Consider the following 19,032-nt stretch of genomic DNA (forward strand, 5'->3'; position numbering starts at 1 on the left):
CATAGGACTTGGGGGGCAGCAGCTAGGAAGCACTGAAGGTGTGCGGGGTTTGCGGGGTGCGCCGAGGGACCTTGGGGGAAGGGGGTGTGGGAGCATGGAAGGTATGAGGTGAGCAGGGTGCACGGAAGGGTGGGTGGAGGGAGCACAGAGGTCACGGGGGTGGGAGCGCTGGAGGTCGCACGTAGTGCAGGTGGACGGAGTGGTCCACCACGAAGACCTCATGACTCCAGGCGCCCCCAGAAAGGCCGGCTGGGGCGCAGTCCTCAGGACCTCAGACACCGGGCCTCTCCTGAAAGTCTGGCTCCAGGCGCTCCATGCGGGGTTGTCTGGGACAGGTCGGGCCTGACTCCAGCCCGCATGTGGAGTGACTGTGCGCGCTCTTCAACTGCGAGTTTACTGAAATCGCTGAACTGTCCCTTCATCACAAGTGAAGTGGGGGCATGAAAAGCAAACAATAGTTATTTAAAACCCAGCTGTGTTGTGGCAGTCCTGCCTCTCTCTCCTGCTGATTCAGTGTGGAGTGGGTGCTACTGTGCAGACTTGCTGTTAAATTAGCTGAGTAAGACGGTGGAATGGGGACAAGCAAATGAAGAAAGGCCTTCTGCCTTAACGCAATCCCGTGGAATGCCCAGGAAGGGACAGGAGGGGAAGAAAAAGGGACATCAGGGACAGCTACCCAGGCCCGGCAGCTGTCTTTATACTCCAGATTTTCCTTTTACCACACACCACACCACTGGGATTAGTCACACACTCCTGGGGGTCCCCGAAGCATCCTGGTGTTTCCTTCACAGCGCTGGTCACACCTAGAATGCTCAATTAAAAAAATCGTCACCTGAGCATATGTTTATCGATGGGTGGGGTGGGGAGAATCTTCAATGTGAAAGAGAAACCATCAGTTGTCTCCTGCATGTGTCCCAACTGCGGATCAAACCCACAGTCATTTGGTGTACGGGATGCTCCAAACAATGAGCCATTCAGGCAGAGCCAGAATGCTCACTTTTAAAATTGCTTTCCTCAGGTTCCCCTTTGCAGCCGCACTATCACATCAGCTGGGGGCAGAGCTTCTGGGTACTCTAAGATCAGGGCAGGCTCCATGGAAGGTGATTATGGGAAGGAAGTCTTGGTACCTGACCACAGCTGACATCTTGGTCTACCTCAATCCAGACTTCATTTTTGACTCCCACAACAGCCCCTGAGAGTTGCCAAATGATTACGGTGGGACTCACCCACTGTTAGTGCAGGAGACACTCACTGGTAATATAAGGCAAGGGTCCCCACCCTTCGTGCTGCAGACTAATACCTGTCCAGGCTTGTTGAATCATCCCGAAACCATCCCCTGACCCGGTCTGTGGAGATACGGTCTCCCATGAAACCGGTCCCTGGTGCCAAAAAGGTTGGGGACCACTAGTGCAAGGGATACCCACTGCTGGTGCAGGAGACACCAGCTGCTAGTATGGAGGACACTCACTGCTAGTGTAGTACACTCTCACTGGAATTGAAGATGCCCTCTGTTCGTATAGGGGACACCGTTTCTAGTGTTGGAGACACATCTTCCTAGTTTTTTAAGTCACTCAGAGGTATCAGCTCCGTGGGCTGGATCTTTTCTGTTTACTGTGGTCTGTGGGACCCAGGAAAGTGAAGGACTACCACATGGCCCCTTGGCTCAGCAGGCAGAATGCGTGCAAAGTGCATTCAGCATGTATGGATGGGCATCAACTAAGCTAGTTTCTTCTGTCACCTATTGATAGATGGCTGTCTTCCATCCCAAACATCCCAGTTTGGCAAGAGGATCATTTGGTCTGGAAGCAGTTGACAAGAAGCTTACAGTAGAGAAGCTGCAAGCCCTATCCCCACTGCCTAAAATGTGGTGCTCCTCTCCCCAGGAAGGACTGAGTCAGCGTGGAGTTGTCTCTGGGAATCTACAGAACCCCCTAACCAGCTGTTCTATCCTTGTGTGGCAGAGACTGTAGAAGTCAGAGTCCTAAGCTGCTGTTGGAGTTACTCATTTTTGCTGGGTGCCTCCCATGTGCATGAGGTACATGTGTTAATGAACTTGTTTTTCTTGTTAATCTTTCATTACAGGGGTAGTTCTCACCCCTCACACTGGTGTCCAGCTTTGCTCCAGAGCCATGGCCTGGGTGTCCCTCCTACTGTTCTCAGTGGTCATATGCACCTATGAGCTCTCACCCGGAGGTTGTGCCACCTCCTTGGTTTCAGTGGCCATTTGGGAAGTCCCAAACTTTAAAGTCCAAATCTTGCTCCAGGCAGGAAGCAACCAGTACCCTTAAGATTCTCAATAGGAAGTCAAAGAGTAGGCAGAAAACTTCAGCAGTAATTCCTGGCTCCATCAAGAAAAACCTCCCCTGGATGGAATTTGAATGCATTGTTGAGGATATGCAAAGTGGTACATACAAAAAATAACAAAAAGTCCAATGAAAGAACTGGTAAATAAATAACCAAGTAAAGCAATTAGCTAGTGAACTCCATGGAACCTAGAACAGCTAATCAGTTTATTTGAAAAAGAATTCTGTGGTAGCTGCATGAAGTAAACAGGCAGCCACTGTCCCCAACTTTGCTGTGAGCCACAGGCCTCTGCCATAGACCCTTCCATCCCCTACTCAAGACAGTGGAGTCACAGACAAAACGGTTAGTTTATTTACTGTGAGAGCGGTCCTTACAAGTCAAAATCATCTTAGGGGCAGAGATGCTGCAACACGCCTCTCGTGCAGCAGCACTAGAACAAGCCAAAACAAACCCTGGGTTCTGTGAGGGGAGGTCTGCGCAGCCTCATCCCTTCCCCAGGCAGGGCTAAAGCATCTTTCCTGAGCTGGTGCTCAGCCCTGGGACAGGAAGGAACATCCTGCAGAAGCCTGGGGTGGTCCATGCTGGGTGGTTGGGGGCCTGTACCTAGGTTCCTCAGTCCCCTTGTGTAGCACCTTTTGCTCTGAGTGCCCTTTCCCTGGCTTTTCCTATGCTCTCTCCTCTCCCGAGGACTGCTACACCTTGATTAATGAGGGAACCACACTCGGCACATTTTCTAGGACCAGCTTGAGACTGCCCGGTTCACCTCCCTGTCTGCGGCCTCCCAGTACAGAGCTCTCTGGGGTGCCTCCCTGGGGCTGTTGAAGACTCAGGCTGCAGCCTAAGGTCCATAGGCCCTGGTGCCTTTCCCCTAACCAGCTAGACTCGTGCAGAGATCCTGAGACTCCTGGCTCAGGTTCTGCAGATGGGTGTGGACAATGGACTGGTGATGGAGGCTCAACACTGGATGGCCATGGAGATGGTGCCAGCCCTGCACATTCTTCCACATAGCTTCCCGGGAATGAGCGAGGTTTTTACTATGCACACAAGGTGGCACTGGAAACTTACGTGGCTCAGGACACCCCTGAAGACCCAAAGGACAAGGTCCCGAGAGGCCTGCTCACTGGGGAGCTATTCCATCCCTAAGCCCACCCTTGGGTCGGCAGATGGTCATGGGTGTAGGGCTGCTGGACAGTGGTGAGAAGAGGGCCCGCAGTGTCCCTGAGAAAGGCGTCTGGGGGAATGCATACAGGAGGGACCCGTCAGTGGCGCTATAGAAGGCCAGGTGTCCAGCCTCGTAGTCCAGAAAGATGCCCACACGCTGGGGTGGGTCTCGCAGGGGAGCAAAGGCCCGCTCAGAGGAGTTGTAGAAGCCCCCCAGGAACACCAGGATCCAGAATCCATTGCCAGTGAAGAGCTCGCCCTTCTCCTTGCGGTTGGCATTCTCCTTGCAGACACCCAAGGCCCAGCTGGCCCGCTCGCCCACCTCTACCTCCCAGTAGTGGCGGCCGGAGCTCAGGGGCTCCCGGCCCAGCACACAGGGCCCAGGGTCAAAGCGTTCAGGGCTGTCAGGCAGGGGCTGCCGCAGGTCCCCCCGCCGCACACTCTGCATGTCCTCCGACAGGACCAGCTCAGGGTTGGCAGTGTCAGGATCCAGCATTACGTCCCCTGCAGAGAGCACAGTGGTCACCTCTTGGGCCCCTCTGCCAACCTGCAGGTCTGCCCTCAAACATCTCGTGGCTGGCTGGAGTGACCAGCTGCAAGTGATTTCTCCCCTCCTGTGCCCTCCTTGGAAAGATCACCTAACCACTTGCAGCTGCAACTCAGAATGTTCTGGAAAGTTGTCCCACACTGTCTTGCGACCCACTCTCTTCAGATTCAGGAGGAACCTGAGTGCTTCCTATGCCCATTCTTCCAACCCCCAGTGCTCCTGCCCTGCTTTTACACTGGGCTCCCAGGCCTGGGGTCTACGCAGGGGCCTGACTCCTGCTTTTCCTGGACACACCAGGGTGAGCCCTTCCTTTGGACCAGAGCTAGCTGGCTGACCACGTTCCCCCACCACATGCTGCAGCACCCACCTTGGAACCTCCGCAGGGCCTCCACCAGCCCTGGGACCCTGCACATAGTCCTCATCTCCATGGGTACCACCTCAGGCGGCTGCAGCTTCACATCCTGGACCCTGGAGGAGCAGCAAGTGTCACCCCAGGGCGGGCCCCCCCACACCCGACCGCCTTCCCTAGGGAAAGGCCGGGCTCCTACCTGCGCAGGGTGTCCATGATGTCCTGTGGGAGAGACATGTGGTGTCAGTGCTTGTCACATGGTCCTGCCCCCACCTCCATGCTTTAGTGTACCCACCCCCATGGTCAAACTGCCCCTGGCCTGTGCCCAGTGTGCTCAGTCATGGGGACACTGAGAAGCTTGGGGTGCAGTTAGCCATGCAGATCCAGCCTCCTTCCCTCCACATGGGATGTCTGGCTGCCAGCTCACCGCCCAGAACTCAGAGTGCCCTTGGGTGCCAGGGATAGGGAGGGTGGTGTCCAGGCCTCCAGGGGATGGGGAACAGCTCTACCCAAGCTGGGTACCTGGCCTGCATCTCCCAGTTTTTCATGTTTCCTGTCTCCTGGCAGCCTCACCTGCTTCCATCCTGTCCACCCCATTGGCACCCATCCAGCCTCCAGACAAGGCCCCCTGCCTAGATACTCCTCTCCCACAATGATACATGAGAGCACTGTACTCATGTCACAGGCTAAGTACAGCCCCCAAATCCACTTGTCGAAGCCCTAATGCCAGGACCTTGAATTAGGCTGTACTTGGAGACTGGGCTTCCTAAAGAGGTGATTAGATTAAAATAAGGTTACTAGGGTGAGCCCTAATCCCTTATGGCCAGTGTCCTTATAGGAAGAGGAGATGAGGACATAGGTGCACAGAGGGACAACCATATGCAGACAAAGGAAAGACAGTGGTCTACATACCAAGGAGAGAGGCCTCAGGAGAACCAGCCCTACTCCCACCTAGATCTCAGATTCCAGACTCCAGGACTGGGAAAAATCAATGTCTGTTGCTTAAGCCACCCATCTGTGCCTTTTCTTAACATAGCCTGAGCTGACAGACACATTATTATTTGGAATGGCAGCTCCTGGAAGCAACTTGTCTTTTTTTTAAAGATTTTATTTATTTGTTTTTAGAGAGAGGGGAAAAGAGAGAGAGAAACATTGATGTGAGAGATACACTGATCGATTGCCTCTCCGGGGATCAAGCTTGCAACCCAGGTGTGTGCTCTGACCAGGAATTGAACTGCTGACCTTTGTGGGACGATGCCCAACCCACTGAACCACATTGTCAGGGTTTATCTTTTTAGAACACTATGTGGCAAATGGCAGGATCCCAGCCCACTTTGTCAATCAAATGAACCCCAAAGCGGTCATTCTAATCGCACTGCACACCAGCTACCACGCCAGACACCAGGACGCAGAGGTGAGTAAACTGTTGAGCCCAAGGGGGGTTTCCTTTAGGGGGTAGGTGATTCCTTACTCAGTAGTTGATTCTGTCGGGGAGACACGGGACCTGCCAGGCTTCAAAAGACAAGGCAGACTGGTGGGTTTCTGAAGCCCATGGATTCCTCAGGAGGCAGCACAGGCCTGGGTTGGGCTGGGTGCAAAGCAGTTAGAAACAGCCACCCTTGTTCGTTTTCTGGGAGTTGGGAAATAGGGTGCTCTTGGCTGTCACAAGGGTTGGGGCTGCCCTCACCACTCAGGAGATGGTTAGGGTTAGGGCCCCCCTGCCCAGGGCAGGGTTTGGGGGTTGGGGGGGCTGGACCTTGAAGGAAGGGAGTTGATCTCTGTGGAGACCACTTGGCCACTCTGGGCAGTGAGAACTCAGATACATGTCCCATTAGGAAAATGATCTGTACCCACGGAGGATGGCTGGGGGGAGGCCTGGAGGGACACCTAGGACCCCAGACTCTGGTGTAGCTGGGGCTCTGGGTGGTAGGCTACTAAGTCACCCAAACCTTCATTTCCTCGATCCCCCATGGGGTTCCCAGGCAGGTGCCAACAGCAGTTCTTATTGAGGTTCAGGGTTCGTATCCATTCCCCAGCCATGTTCATGTAGTCAGATGTGAGACACTGGTCTCGCTCTCACCCCAGTATTTCACAGGTAGGACATAGGAGGTCCAGAAGAGGCCACGGTCAGATGGCTTGCTCCACCCAGGGCATCCTTTTCCCTGTGGGCACCCCACCCTGGCACCCCATCCATTCGAGGCCGTGTGTTCCCACTCCAGGTACACTCACCTGCAGCAGCCCCAGTGCCGGCAGCTGGCAGCGCCCCTCCAACTCAGCAACAAGATCAGCCAGCTGGGCACTCTGCTGCCGAAGGCGGGCAGCGCTCTCCTGCAATGGGGGCAACACTTCCAGTCTCTCTTCCTCCAGCCTTTGCAGCAACTGCTGCTCTTCCTCCGCCAGCAGGAAGCGCAGCCGCTCAAACTCAGTGCGCACATTCTGCCGCTGGGTCTCCACCATCTTCTGTGTGGGGCAGAGGGGTGGTGGTGAGACGGCCTGAAACCCACCACCAGGCCGCCTACCGTCCCTCCCCCACCCAAAGCCACCTGGGGAATGGGGTTGCGGGTCTGGAGCAAGAGTGATGCCATATGAGAAACATGAGCATGAAGAGTGGGCAGCACCCAGCAGTGAGGGCACCAGTGCTCCACCCCTCCAGCCCTGGGACCTCAGCACCCAGCCACCTGCCTGCCACAGTGCGCAGGTCTCCTCTGCCTGGGCCTGAAATAGCAGCGCATCCTCCATTTGCTTCTGTAGGTGGTTCAGGGACTTCTCCAGCTTGCCCTGCAGGGAGGTGAGGCCAGCCGGTGACCCTGCACAGCCCTATCCTCACTCCCACTGCCCAGCCCCAGCCGACCCTAACTTGACAGGTGTGAACCAGTCGTGGGGACACAAAGGACAGAGCAAACCGAATCTGCTAGGAGGTGCCTACTCCTGGCAATGACCTCCCACCACCCAGGCCAACCCAGCCCCTGGCTCATTGTTCCTTCCTTCTACCTTCCCTCGCCTCCTGACAGCCTCTCCAGTCTGACTTCCTACTGCTTAACAGCCTCTTTCCTGCAAATGCCTTCGCTTCTGTGCCTGTCCTGGGCTTGCCAAGGTTCAGCCTCCCTGGAAGAAACCAACTGGCTACCTTGGGCCTGACCTCAGGCAACACCTGACTGTTGAGTTCATCCTCATTTACCACCAGCTTGCTGGGGCATCCCCAGCATTAAGACAAAGCGGGCACCAGTATAGCAGATGTAGGAAGACCCTGCTACCTTTCCTTCTTTCTGCCTAAAAGCAGGCCACCTATTTCCCTTGAGAAGGTTGACCTCCCCATACCAGGAAGGGGGCACACTCCTCACCAGAGATGGTGCGTGTGCCTAAACAGAGCTTAATAAAATAAAACTGATCCTCCAGGGTTTCCCCCACATTTCCTAGTTCCTCTTCCACACGTCAATGGCCCTAGAAGCCAGAACCCCGTTTCCCTTGTCGAGCCACTTCCCCACAATTTATCATCCTCTCTTAAAAAGGAATATAAGTTCTTGAGTCTAATCACTCACTTTGGTTTTTCACTTTTCTACAAAGTAGTACCATGTAAAACTTAAAAACACAAATAACACTGTGTCTTTTCATCTGTTAAACTGTTGCCAGATTCATTTGCAAGCCTCAGTCAGGAACCTAACAGGGTAGAGAAAATGATTTTCCTCCCTTGCAATGGGCTTACGTGCTGCCCTCTGAGCCTTTATCAGATCAGTTGGAAGGAGCCTCTGGAAAGCTGCTGGTCACTCTGCTCTCACGGTCACTTACTGCACCCTGATTGGGGTGTTGGTGACAGAAGTGCGTACCTGCTGACGGTGAGCAGACATTCCTGTGTGCACTACTACCTCCAAGAAAAGAGGACAATCCACAGGAATCCATGTCAAGAGAGCCCTGCTGATGTGGACTGGGGAAGAGGTTGATTCTGGTGCCCCACAAGCTCGTTCTGTGATAGTGACCAACGGGCCAGTATTGATGCTAACGCTGACTGAACTCATACACGGGGCACCTGCGTGCACACAGGCTACTGGCTGTGAAGCAAAACGCAAGCCGCTCAAAAAGTTTGAAAGATGCCGCCCACACATCAATACCTGGGTTCCAGAACAAACCCTTGGAAGAGGCCAGGCAGGAAAGCCAGGTTCGCTGAATGCCCTGAGGCCCCCGGAGGTGGGGGAACTGGTGTCCGTTGGGGTTTGAAGGAAATGCATTTCTAGAACGGGCCAACGAGACTTCTCGGACCGGGACCCCAGCCCAGCTGAGCCCGGGTGCCGTCAGGTGGACGTAGCGGCCCCGAGTACACCACCCAGAAAGCTTGCCTGCCAGACCCTGCGTCTGCCTCCCAGGCAAAGGCTCCGTCCCCCATTGTTCCCCGCGTGGGGCTCTGAGGCAGGTCCCTGTCTGCCTCCCGGGGTCTCTTCTCACCAGGATTTCAGCACTGGTGAGGCCCCACCACGGGCCCTGGCCACAGCACACGCTCCGCCCCCAGGAATGACCGTCCTCATTCGTGCCCCCTGAGGGAAAAGCATGTCAGAGGTTCTCTTCCCACTTTCTCCTGCTCTGGGATCCACCGCGGCCACTGCTCAGTCACAACTGCCCAACACCGCCCCGGACGGAGGACCCTTCCACCGTCACCTCGGGGCCTCGGCCTCAGAGAGAACGCCTTTTACACCCATGTCCCCACGCCGGCGCCCGACTAGTGAGTGGCGCCCAGGTCCCGCGAAAGTGATGGTCTAGGAAGGCTGAGTCCCACCCCGACCGCAAACCCCAGGCCACACCGCGTTCTCCCGACCTGAGCCAAGCTGGGCCCAACCCCCAGCCGAGGCCGCGTCCCCGCCGCGCACCTTGAGGTCCTCTGCGGCATCCTGCAGCGGGCGGACGCGGTGCGCCCAGTGCTCCCCGGAGCGCTCGCAGGCCGCGCACAGCAGGCGCAGCTCGTCGGCGCAGAAGGAGGCCAGCGGCTCGCGGTGCGCCGCGCACATGCCATGCGGGACCGGGGACGGCGGATGCAGGCGCCGCGCCATCTCGGCCATCTTGGCGACGGCGCGGTTGGGCCGCAGATTGCGCTGCGGGGACAGCTCGCGGCACTCGGGACAGGCGTACGGGCCCTCGGGCTGGCCCCAACAGCGCCGGATGCACTCGCGGCAGAAGTTGTGGCCACAGTCCGTCATCACCGGGTCCGTGTAGTAGTCGAGGCAGATGGCGCAGGTGGCCTCCTCCTGGAGGTTGGTGGACACGTCAGTGGCGGCCATGGCGCGGCGCGGCGGAAGGAGGTGGCGCTGTCCGCCGGGATTTTGGAGGGGTTTGCGGAGACCAAGGGCACTCCAGAAACCCGGGGACGCGAGGCCTCCACTTCACGGGAGGTGTAGGAGACGCGGGGCGCCGCAGCTCCCGGGAGCGGGAAGGGGAGCCGCGGCGGAAGCAGGAAGCAGCTGGGTTTTTTTTTCCGGAAACAACCCGCTTTAGTCCCGGATTGGTTGTTGCCTGTCACGAGGCCCGCAGGCGAGACCGAATTGGGGGCCGTTCTCCTGCTGACCGTGCGTCAGCGCTGCCGCCCGCGAGCGCTCTCCTGTGGCTCCGGTCCTCTCAGCGACAGCGCAGCCCGGGCGCTTCGTCAGGCAAGGTAAGGATGGGGTGCAGAGGCTCGGCCGGCGGGGCGCCCGGGCGGTCACTGGGGTCTCCGCGCAGTGCGGCTCCGCGAGCTGAGGGGAGCCCCGAACCCCCACCTGTGCCCGCCGGCGGCGCCTCGGGCTGGACGCGGTCAGAATGGGTGCGGATGGGGTGAGAGGGCCTTTTTCCTGGGGATCTGGTCTTGTTGGGGAAAGAGTGCAGGACTGGAATGCTGGGGGGCCAGTGAGTGTTGTAGGGCTGTTAATGCTCCTGAAACTGCAAGGTGGGGTAGAGAGAGAAAAGACAGTACCCCCCCCACACACACACCTATAATTCTTACTCTTTGAATTTTACGTCCTCCCCCCCGCAAGTGCAACTTAAGGGAATGGGTGCGCAGCTCTGAGCTTTTTCACAGTTCAGCTTGAAAAATCGTACTTTTTTGTTTCCTCTGAGAAGGACCTATACGTGGAATTGCTGAGGACAAGGAAGGTGAGCCCCTCAGGCCACAGCTTCACCTATAATAACCCAAACTCCGGAGACCCCAGTGAGTGGTGGGTGGAGGGGGATATGACTAAAAACTGCAGGACGCTGGCCTGGTTCATAGGTGTGTACTTGGAGATTGGTACAGGTTTCCTCTACGAAGTGCCTATTAATACAGTATAAACATTTAACTGCTTTAATCATGACTATATTCTGGCTCCATGAGCCCTCCTGGAACAGCCGTGGGTCTCCCCCGGAGATAAGTGTGGCAGGTGGCTGTGCTGAGCAAGACCACCTCACCTTCTGGGGAAAGTGGAGTGCCTTCGCTCCCCACCTGTACACCTATCCCTTCACCCACAGCGTCACTGTAGAGATGACCATCTGGCCGGATTTGGGGGCCCCAAGGCAGAAGAAGGGCTGCAGAGGGCCTGGGAAGGCGACCTGCGCATAGGTGTGCAGGTGAGACCCACCACTTGCATTGTAGAAAGACACTTCCCCGGCCTCAAAGTCCAAGAAGACGCCCACGTGGCTGGGGGGCTCTGTCAGTGTGATGGGAGGCAGGGTGGACACTGGGGGCACATACTTCTCTCTCTTGCACAGCTGCACCACCCAGAACCCATTTTCAGGGGACTTGGGGACCCTATCCTTCCTGCTTACATTGTCCCGGCACACACCCAGGGCCCACAGCGCATCCCCCGTGAGGTTCATGCCCACCTCCCAATAGTGCCGCCCTGAGCAGAAGGTCTGGTGGCCCACTGCGCAGGGGTAGGCCAGGAACCTGTCCTTGCTGCAGGGCGTGCCTTCTGGGGGGGTGCTGAGGTAGCACTTCTGGCGGCTCTCATACAGGAGGAGATAGGGGTACGCCGTGGCAGGGTCTGGCACCACGTTCTCTGCAGACAGGCCCAGCAATGGGGACAGCGCTAAGTCATCCCCATTCTACCTGGTTACTCTGCCCCCCAGTCCTTCCTTTGGCTAAGCCCAGCTGTGAGCCGGGGTCCCTGCATGGGCTGTACCCCAGCTGTCGATATTGGTGGTGCCAAGGAGATGAGCTGGGGGCCATTTGGGTATTTCCTGGGTGCGGCCAGTAAGGGTAGAGTGTGAGTATTCAGTGAATGTCAAAGCCCCAAGGGGTGGCTCCAGCTGAGGGAACAGGCCCCACGTACCTTGGAAACTCTTGAGCACCTCTATCTGCCCAGGGACTCTGCAGACAGTCCTCAGTGTGATGGGGGTGACCTCTGGGTACTGCACTCTCACACTGCTTCTCCTCCAGAAGGGACAGGTTTTACTGTCCCCTCTGGCCCCATGCAAAGCTCTCCCTACCTCACATCAGGGGTTCATCTACCTGTCCAGGAACTCCTTCATATCCTGTGAAAACAGAAGGAGAAAGATCCATGCCTCATCAGGAATCTGGGGTGTCCCCAAGCACATGTGTGGACATTTTGGCCTGCAGAGCAAGAATTGGTAATGCTTTCCTGTGACCCTCTCCTAGTTTCCAGAGTGAATCCCCGTCTCTTGGCTGCCCAGGTCTCCTGCCGTCCCCCTGCATGTGAGTGAGGACACAGAAGCTACCCTGCTTTTGACAGGTGGGGAAGGCAGGGAGACCCCAGGGTGCTTTTACATTGCAGGCCTGCAGCTCAGGAGTGTTTAGTGACTGGTAAACAAGCTGTTTTTTGCTAGAAGACCAAGTATTCCCCAAAGTTGGGGTGAGTGCATAGTCTGTTAACTAAACCAGGACACTTATTGGGGACAAATCCCAAGATGCTAGGACAAGCATGAAATGGGCTGACCTGGCATGTGGCATCTGCTTCAGTTGTATAAACTCGCTCTGTATGTGATGGCTTATAATGTGAAATAGGGTTTTTGCTATGGGTCCTGTCATTCCACACAGTTGACGAGCCAGTTACCCACTCGCTGGCCACATAATCACCCCCACTTCCCAGGCCTCAGTGTGTAGGCCCATCCCCGGCAGGCCAGCTGCACCTTCTCCCTGATTTCAAACCTCCTCAGATGGGTTCAGGTGACCTGCTTCTCCTGACTTGAATTCACCAGGCCTGATATGGCCAGTATGTCCCTGTCTCACATCACCACATGGATGGCAGCTGCTCCTGAGCTACATACCCACAGAATAGGAAAGAAATGCAGAACACAGGTGTCTAGAACTAGAGCCTGTCAGGCTGATTGTGTCCCCCAAATCCACATGTTGGAACCCAGCCCCTAGGACCTCAGATAATGCTGTATGTAGAGATGGACCTTTCAGAGGTGATGAAAGTGACTTTAGGTCATTAGGAAGGACTGTAATCCAATGTGACTTGGTGTCCTTAGAAGATCAGGACTGGTGCAGAGACCTCAGAGGAAGCAGTTCTGCCCCCACCTGGATCCCTGACTTCCAGCCTGTAGGGCTGCGAGAAATAAATGTCTCTTTAGGCCCCCAGCCTGTGGCATTTGTTACGCAGCTCTGAACTGACAGGGACAGAGCCTCCCCTGTTGGTCTCTTATTTTCCCCGGCAGGCCAACCACACCTGGCCAGAGTTTGTGCCCTCCCACCCAGCCTGGTGAGCAGCTGCTCCTCACCTGCAGCATCTGCAGCGGCTCCCACGTGCTGTGGTCCTCCAGCTGCAGCAGCAGTGTCTCCAGCAAGCTGCTCTGCTGCTCCAGTGCAGCCACGTTCACCTGCAGCCTGGCTGCCGTGTCCTCCTCCTCCTGCCTCAGGGCCTTCAGGAGGCACTGCTCCTCCTCCACCAGAAGGACAGCCATCTTCTTAAACTCCGTGGTGATGCGCTGTCTCTGCTCCTTCACCTTCTCCTGCAAGGGGGTGGGGCTGGGGTGAGGTACTTGTGTTGGGTGCCACCCTGTGTCCGCTCTTTCAAGCCCATCAACTTGGACAGGCCACTCCAGGGATGCTGGCTCATCTTCCTGGGCCCTGTGATCCACAGAAAGCCAGCATAGCTGGCAAGGGGAGGTGAGGGGAGGATGGGGGCCACAGCCCCTACCACTGTGGGGTGATTCCATGGGCCTCACACTTGACCTCCAGACCTCTGTGTGCCCCAGTCCCTGTGTCTCCGAAGTGGCCTGTCTGGACTGAGTGCACATGCGCAGTCCTGATTCTAGGAGGAATTCCGTGCCTTTCCTGGTTCCTGAGCTCTCATCCCCATGTGACAGTGAGTCCCGCCTCCAGAGTCTGCAGGTTCTGGAGGTCCTATGGTGCCCTGGGGCCAAGCCAACCTTCCCGCTGGCTCCTTGCCAGCACTTGCCTGCCACTCCCTAGTGTGCAACTGATGGGTCTTCCCAATCTTCTTCTGCAGATGTTCCATGGTACCCTCTAGCTTCAGCTGTAGACCACAGACAGGGGATGGGGTTGGAGGCCCATGCACACCCACATCAGGAGGTGCCCTCTGAAGTTGCATCCTAAGGGGGATCGAAATACACCACCCCAAAATATGCCTCTTGGGCAGGAGGATTATTTTGAGCTGGAGGCAAATGAGAGTCAGCAGATGTAGAAATGCCTTCAGGGGCTCCCAATATGCAATGAAAAGCAGAAACTGCTGAAAAGTGAGGGTTGCCATGAATCTGCCTCCCAGGGAAGTTTTATGGCCATGAAGGAGGTAGAAAGTGTGTGCCAAAGAGACCTACACTGATGAACCTTGTCTTCCATTATTTTCCCCAAATATTTACATTCTGTCATGATCTGAATGTTGATGTTCCCCAAAATCCACATGTTAAATCCTAACTGCCAAGGCACAGGAGGGGCCTTTGGGAGGTGATGAGGTCATGAGGGCAGAGCCCTCAGGAATGGGGTGAGTGCCCTTACGGGACCTGGGAGAGCTCCCAGCCCCTTCCTCCAGGTGAGGAGAGTGAGAGGTTGGCTGTCTCTGAGCCAGGAAGGAGCCCCCACACAACCCTGCTGGTGCCCTGCTCTTTGACTTCCAGCCTCCAGAACCATGAGCATGAAAATCTTGCTGTTTCTAAGCCGGTCATGAGTTCTGTGACAGCTGCTGGAATGAACCAAGACACTTCCAGTTTGCTGACCTTGGGAGCCTGTCACCTTGTCACCTTTCCTTTTGCCCCTTCTCTCCAAATATACTGTTCCTTGTTCAGATGCTAGACAAGCCCAAGTTCTAAAACCACCCGTTACTCATTGCTGTGGGTTCTTCCCTGTGACATGTGTGGGCCACGTGTGTTCATGTTCTTCCCTTGATCTGTCTTTTCTCATTCTAATTTAGAGTGGAAAGAAAAGGCTTTTTCCTCTCCTACAGAGGGTCCCCTGGCCTGTGCATACAGATGGGTTTGAGGCCACCTTGTTAACCTGGGCTCCTGAATAAGTAGAGGGGATGCCCGGCTGGCCCAGTCACGTGCCTGCTTTGTTGTGGGGGTTGCAGACACTTCCACCATCCAGGGCTGTTTCTTACAGGGTTCCTTCTCCTGCCTGACTGACACACCCCTTGACACACACACTCACTTGGGCCTTGTTGGCCCTTGCCACCCCTCACTCCCTGGGCCCACCTTGTGCTCTTGCACAGCTTCCTCCACTGGGACCACCCTGTGAGTCCGGTGTTCCTGAGACTCCCTGCAGACCACGCAGATGGGGGTCTGGTCATCTTCACAGAAGAGTTTGAGGAGCTCCTGGTGTACCTTGCACAGGTCCCTGGTTTGAAGGCCTGGGTGCTGCCGTGCCATCTCAGCCACCTTGGTCAGCAGGCGGTTGGGCCGCAGGTTTCTCTGGGGGGACAGCTCACGACACTCTGGGCAAGGGAAGGTACCCCTGCGCTTCTTCCTGCCTTTCTTGCCTTGGGCCTTCTCCCAGGTCAGCCTGATGCACTCGCGGCAGAAGTTGTGGCCACAGGTAGTCATCACGGGGTCAGTGAAGTATTCGAGGCAGATGGAGCATGTCGCCTCCTCCCTTAGCTTTCTGGTAAGTTCCATGGCATCCATGGCTCCTGGGAAAGAAACAGAGTGCCCCACCACACCCTCTGCCCAGAAGGCCAGGCACTTGAGTTGTCTGTCCTCTTACAGAGGGGGCTGAACATGGGGTCCTGTTAGGGAACCTGCCTTGTCTTCAGTAAGAGGCACAGGTGCCTCTCTGGAAGCTGACAGAGATGCTTTCCACAAAACCCTAGCCAGGGTCCCTGAGCTGCCCTGCTGCTGTCTCTGCCCAGCCATACCCAGCTTCATTCTGTTTAGAGCTCCAGCTCCCACTGAGATTTCTGATCTAGTCCAGCATGCCCCCCACCGCCACCTGCGATGAACATGGGGGAATCCTGCTAGGCCAGTTTGGCAAGAAGATCCCTCCCATGTCTCTTCCTAGTGATTTTCCATCACAAACTCCCTGTCATGCCTTCAGCCATCCATCCCTGTTGTGTGGGCTGAATTCAGAGATTACCCCATCTTCCTATTGCAGTAGCCTTGAATAAAGTCTTCCTTACCAGGTTAGCAAGTGTCAGAATCTGTTTCTCCTTAACAGGACATCCATGCAAAAAGGAAAGGGGAACTTGCAGAGGGAAAATCAGAGTTGGCAAAGTTCTCTGCTTGACCAGACTCTGCTCAGGCTCCTGCAATTTTCCAAACAGGCCCTGGGCTTTCGTGTCAGTCTCTGTGTTGTCCAAGTTTAGTAAGAATCCCGATCTGTGGGTTTAGACACAAGTCCCCAACCCAGATGTTTCCTCTTAGTAATTTCATATCCCCAACCCCATCCTGCTCCTTGGTCATAATCCCAACAGGCCTACCCTGTATTCAGAGTTGAGTTTCCTATGGGGTACTATGTTGTTCCCCTACTTAAGAGGTGCTGAATAAAATGTTTTTACTGCTCTAACTACCATCCAACTCTGGTTTTCTCTACAAGGTGCAGTGCAGAAAAGACATTCATACATGCACACCGACATGTACACATACACAGGCACAAACACATGGGCATATGCATGTACACAGTATACATACACACTTTGGCATCGAATACCCACATCCTATGCGGTGCAGATCCAAAGTCTCCCCGTGCACCTCACAAGGTGGTCACTGGGGTGAAGCAGAGAAGATGTGCTGAACCACAGCACTAACCAGTCTCCTTTTCCTGCCATCACGCAGAGAGGTAGCTCTGATTCCACAGACAGTGTGGGTTCACTTTGTGGAAGCTGAGTCTGTGCAGAGAGCCCTTGGGGTCAGTCCCACCCTCTGCTGCCCACCCACCTGAAGGCATAGAACAACCTGGTGGTCGCCTTCTGGTTCAGGTCAAGGGAAGCCGACCAATAAATGGGTCAGTGACAGTGGACGGGTCACTCCTGGTCTCCAGGAGCACCTGTGTAATTTGGGCTAAACAAGGTGACCCTCTGGTTTCAGCTGATAACCAGCTTTAAAGCTGGGATCCCAGTGCACAGGACAGGGCAACCAACCTGTCGATCCTGAATGGACTGGTACTCACGGGATAGAAGGGTGCATGCCGCCTCAGACAGCGAGCGAAATGGGGTCCTGGAAAGCCTGCGCTTGTGCCTCGGAGGCTGTAGAGGGGTGGGGCGGGGCGGTGGCTGAGGGGGCGCGGGCTTTGTGGCGTCAGCAACAGTGGCACAGCCGCAGGGCAGGAAGTGAGTGTGCGTGCCCGTTGGCAGGGTAGGGGTGGGGGGTTGCGGTGATGTCAGCACCGTGGGGGTGGAGACCTGAGCCTCTGGGCCGGCAGGGGTGAGAGGGGATTTGGTCAGGGGTGAAAGGTGAAGGGCAGTGTCCTGAGTCGGGGATGGGTTTGGGGCAGACCAACGAGGATAGAGGAACAAGAGTGTTGTCCCGGAATGGGGGTAGGCGAATTGGGGGGCAGAAGGCAGGTACCCGGCATGGATGACGGAGAAGGCTTTAGGGAGAGGAGGAAGGGGCAGCTTGAGGTGTGTGCGTGGGGGTGGGGGGGCGCCCCGTTGGGAGGGAGGTAAGGGTGGAAAAGGCAGCAGAAACAGGCGTCTGGTTGGAGAGGTGACAGGGGTCGCTGGGAGAGGTGGTGAGGGTCGCGGGCCCCAAGAGGCCCCAGGAGCACTGGGTAGGAGGAAGCGGGCTGGGTTCAGAGGGGCACCGGACGGGGCGGGCCCCTGAGGGTCTTGCCAGAAGCTGGAGGTGGTTTTACGGTGTCGCTGCCTCCCAACACTGACCTAACCATGGCCGCTGGCTACGTGCATCCTGAGGCCTGGCCCCTAGAGAGCGGAGAGATGAGGAAACTAAGGTTCGGGCCACAGCAGGAGCGCGGCGCAACCGACGGGCGTTACCTCCTGGGAGTGCGGGTGTAGACGACCAGGCTGTGAGTGTAGGCAGACTGCTGCCTTCCCTGGCGCGCAGCTGAGTGTGTTTCTTGGGCAGTGCCTCAATTACTAGCATACACCAGGAGGAACCCGCTGCTCAGTGCTGCGTTTGCATGGCAGTGCATGGGGTTGGGGGAAGGCAGACAACGCCCAGGAGAGGGCGTTAATTGTAATGCCAAGTCCCTGACTCATTTTTGCATGGAAGGAAATTCTGGGCTGAGGGTTTCTTTCAATTTAGAAAACAGAATCTAGAAAAACTTTAGAACAAAAATTCAAGAGAACACTGGACTCCATATAGAGGGGGGAACCCAAAATAAACTGGAGTTTATTTTTAAAATGTGTGTTTATTTTACATGTTTAAACTTAAATCAACTTCAAAGTACTCTCCATTTGAGGCAATACACCTATCAAGACGTTTTTCCACTGCTCAAAACAGTTTTTGAACTTGTCAATTTTGATGCCTTTTAGTGTTTATGCTGGTTTTTGTTTCACCTCTTCAACATCAACAGAACGTTTCCTTTTGAGGACTTCTTTCATCCAGGGAAGCAAACAGAAGTCACTTGGGGTGAGGTCGGGTGTTAGGGAGGTTGGGATGGGGGTCATGCTGTTTTGGGCTAAAACTGCTGAACACTCAGCTTGGTTTGGGCAAGTGCCCTTGTAAATCACCCATCATGAAATGGGCAAATGTGTTGCAAGAGTCCTTTAAACAAATTCAGTGAAGCGGAACACAGCCTCTCACAGCAATGCCAGCTGGTACACTGACACAGATGGGTTCCCAGAATACTCACCTTTTGAAGGAAGCCTGTACTACAAGGGCCCACCGTCCAGAAAGTAATTCTGGTATTTTGGAGAGTTCCCCCCTCATGTAAATTGTACAGATAGGTATTTCACCATATTTGCTTCATTTGTCCTGTTCTTTAGTCTTGGCTGAAGATTAACAGAATCAAACAAACAAACAAACAGAAAACCCCAGACATCACTGGATTTACCTCCACTCACTTTTGCAAGGGAGAAAAAACTTTCCTCTACCTTTTTGGTTCAGTGGCTGGGACCTGCTAATTAAAAAGGCCCAATCAACAGGAAAAAACTAGTTTGTATGTATTTGGTTGTCATCAAAGGAAGTAGCTGGCTTGTTAAACCGTTCAAGTTAAAGGCTTATATAAAAAACTTAGGGAAAAGGAAGGGAGAGAAAAGGCCTCTATGGGAAAAACAAATAGGTTTCTTTAGGCAAGACAAAAGGGTTCTGGGGAGAACAGAGAGGCTACCAGAAAGTGTGTGATAACGTTTGTCTGCACAGCTATGAG

At 55.3% G+C, this 19,032-nt stretch overlaps 2 protein-coding genes and 1 long non-coding RNA gene across 5 annotated transcripts; 1 reads left to right on the forward strand and 2 right to left on the reverse strand.

Moving 5' to 3' along the window:
- Positions 1-2,489: 2,489 nt before the first annotated feature.
- Positions 2,490-9,812, reverse strand: TRIM11 (tripartite motif containing 11). 3 transcript variants are annotated; one of them, XM_090290354.1, is made up of 6 exons: positions 9,218-9,812; positions 7,044-7,139; positions 6,591-6,818; positions 4,561-4,583; positions 4,380-4,480; positions 2,490-3,969 (listed from the first exon to the last, which is right to left on the reverse strand). In XM_090290354.1, the coding sequence occupies exons 1-6, from the start codon at positions 9,623-9,625 to the stop codon at positions 3,422-3,424; spliced, it is 1,404 nt and encodes a 467-aa protein (XP_090146480.1). In that variant the 5' UTR covers positions 9,626-9,812; the 3' UTR covers positions 2,490-3,421. The 3 variants fall into 3 exon arrangements, with proteins under 3 accessions (XP_090146480.1, XP_090146479.1, XP_090146481.1); XM_090290353.1 differs by having other exon boundaries at positions 6,591-6,821; XM_090290355.1 differs by lacking the exon at positions 7,044-7,139 and having other exon boundaries at positions 6,591-6,821.
- Positions 9,387-12,894, forward strand: LOC150000336 (uncharacterized). The gene is made up of 3 exons (XR_016513746.1): positions 9,387-9,996; positions 10,824-10,922; positions 11,794-12,894. It is a non-coding gene; the product is annotated as an uncharacterized LOC150000336 (long non-coding RNA).
- On the reverse strand, positions 10,806-15,392 carry TRIM17 (tripartite motif containing 17). Its single transcript, XM_090290378.1, has 6 exons — positions 14,964-15,392; positions 13,694-13,792; positions 13,035-13,262; positions 11,806-11,828; positions 11,627-11,727; positions 10,806-11,353 (listed from the first exon to the last, which is right to left on the reverse strand). Exons 1-6 carry the CDS (start codon positions 15,390-15,392, stop codon positions 10,806-10,808), a joined length of 1,428 nt encoding a protein of 475 aa, XP_090146504.1.
- Positions 15,393-19,032: the final 3,640 nt, after the last annotated feature.

This window comes from Furipterus horrens, unplaced genomic scaffold, assembly GCF_987537825.1.
Source record: "Furipterus horrens unplaced genomic scaffold, mFurHor1.1.pri manual_scaffold_10, whole genome shotgun sequence".
In the NCBI taxonomy this organism is placed as follows: Eukaryota; Metazoa; Chordata; class Mammalia; order Chiroptera; family Furipteridae; genus Furipterus; species Furipterus horrens.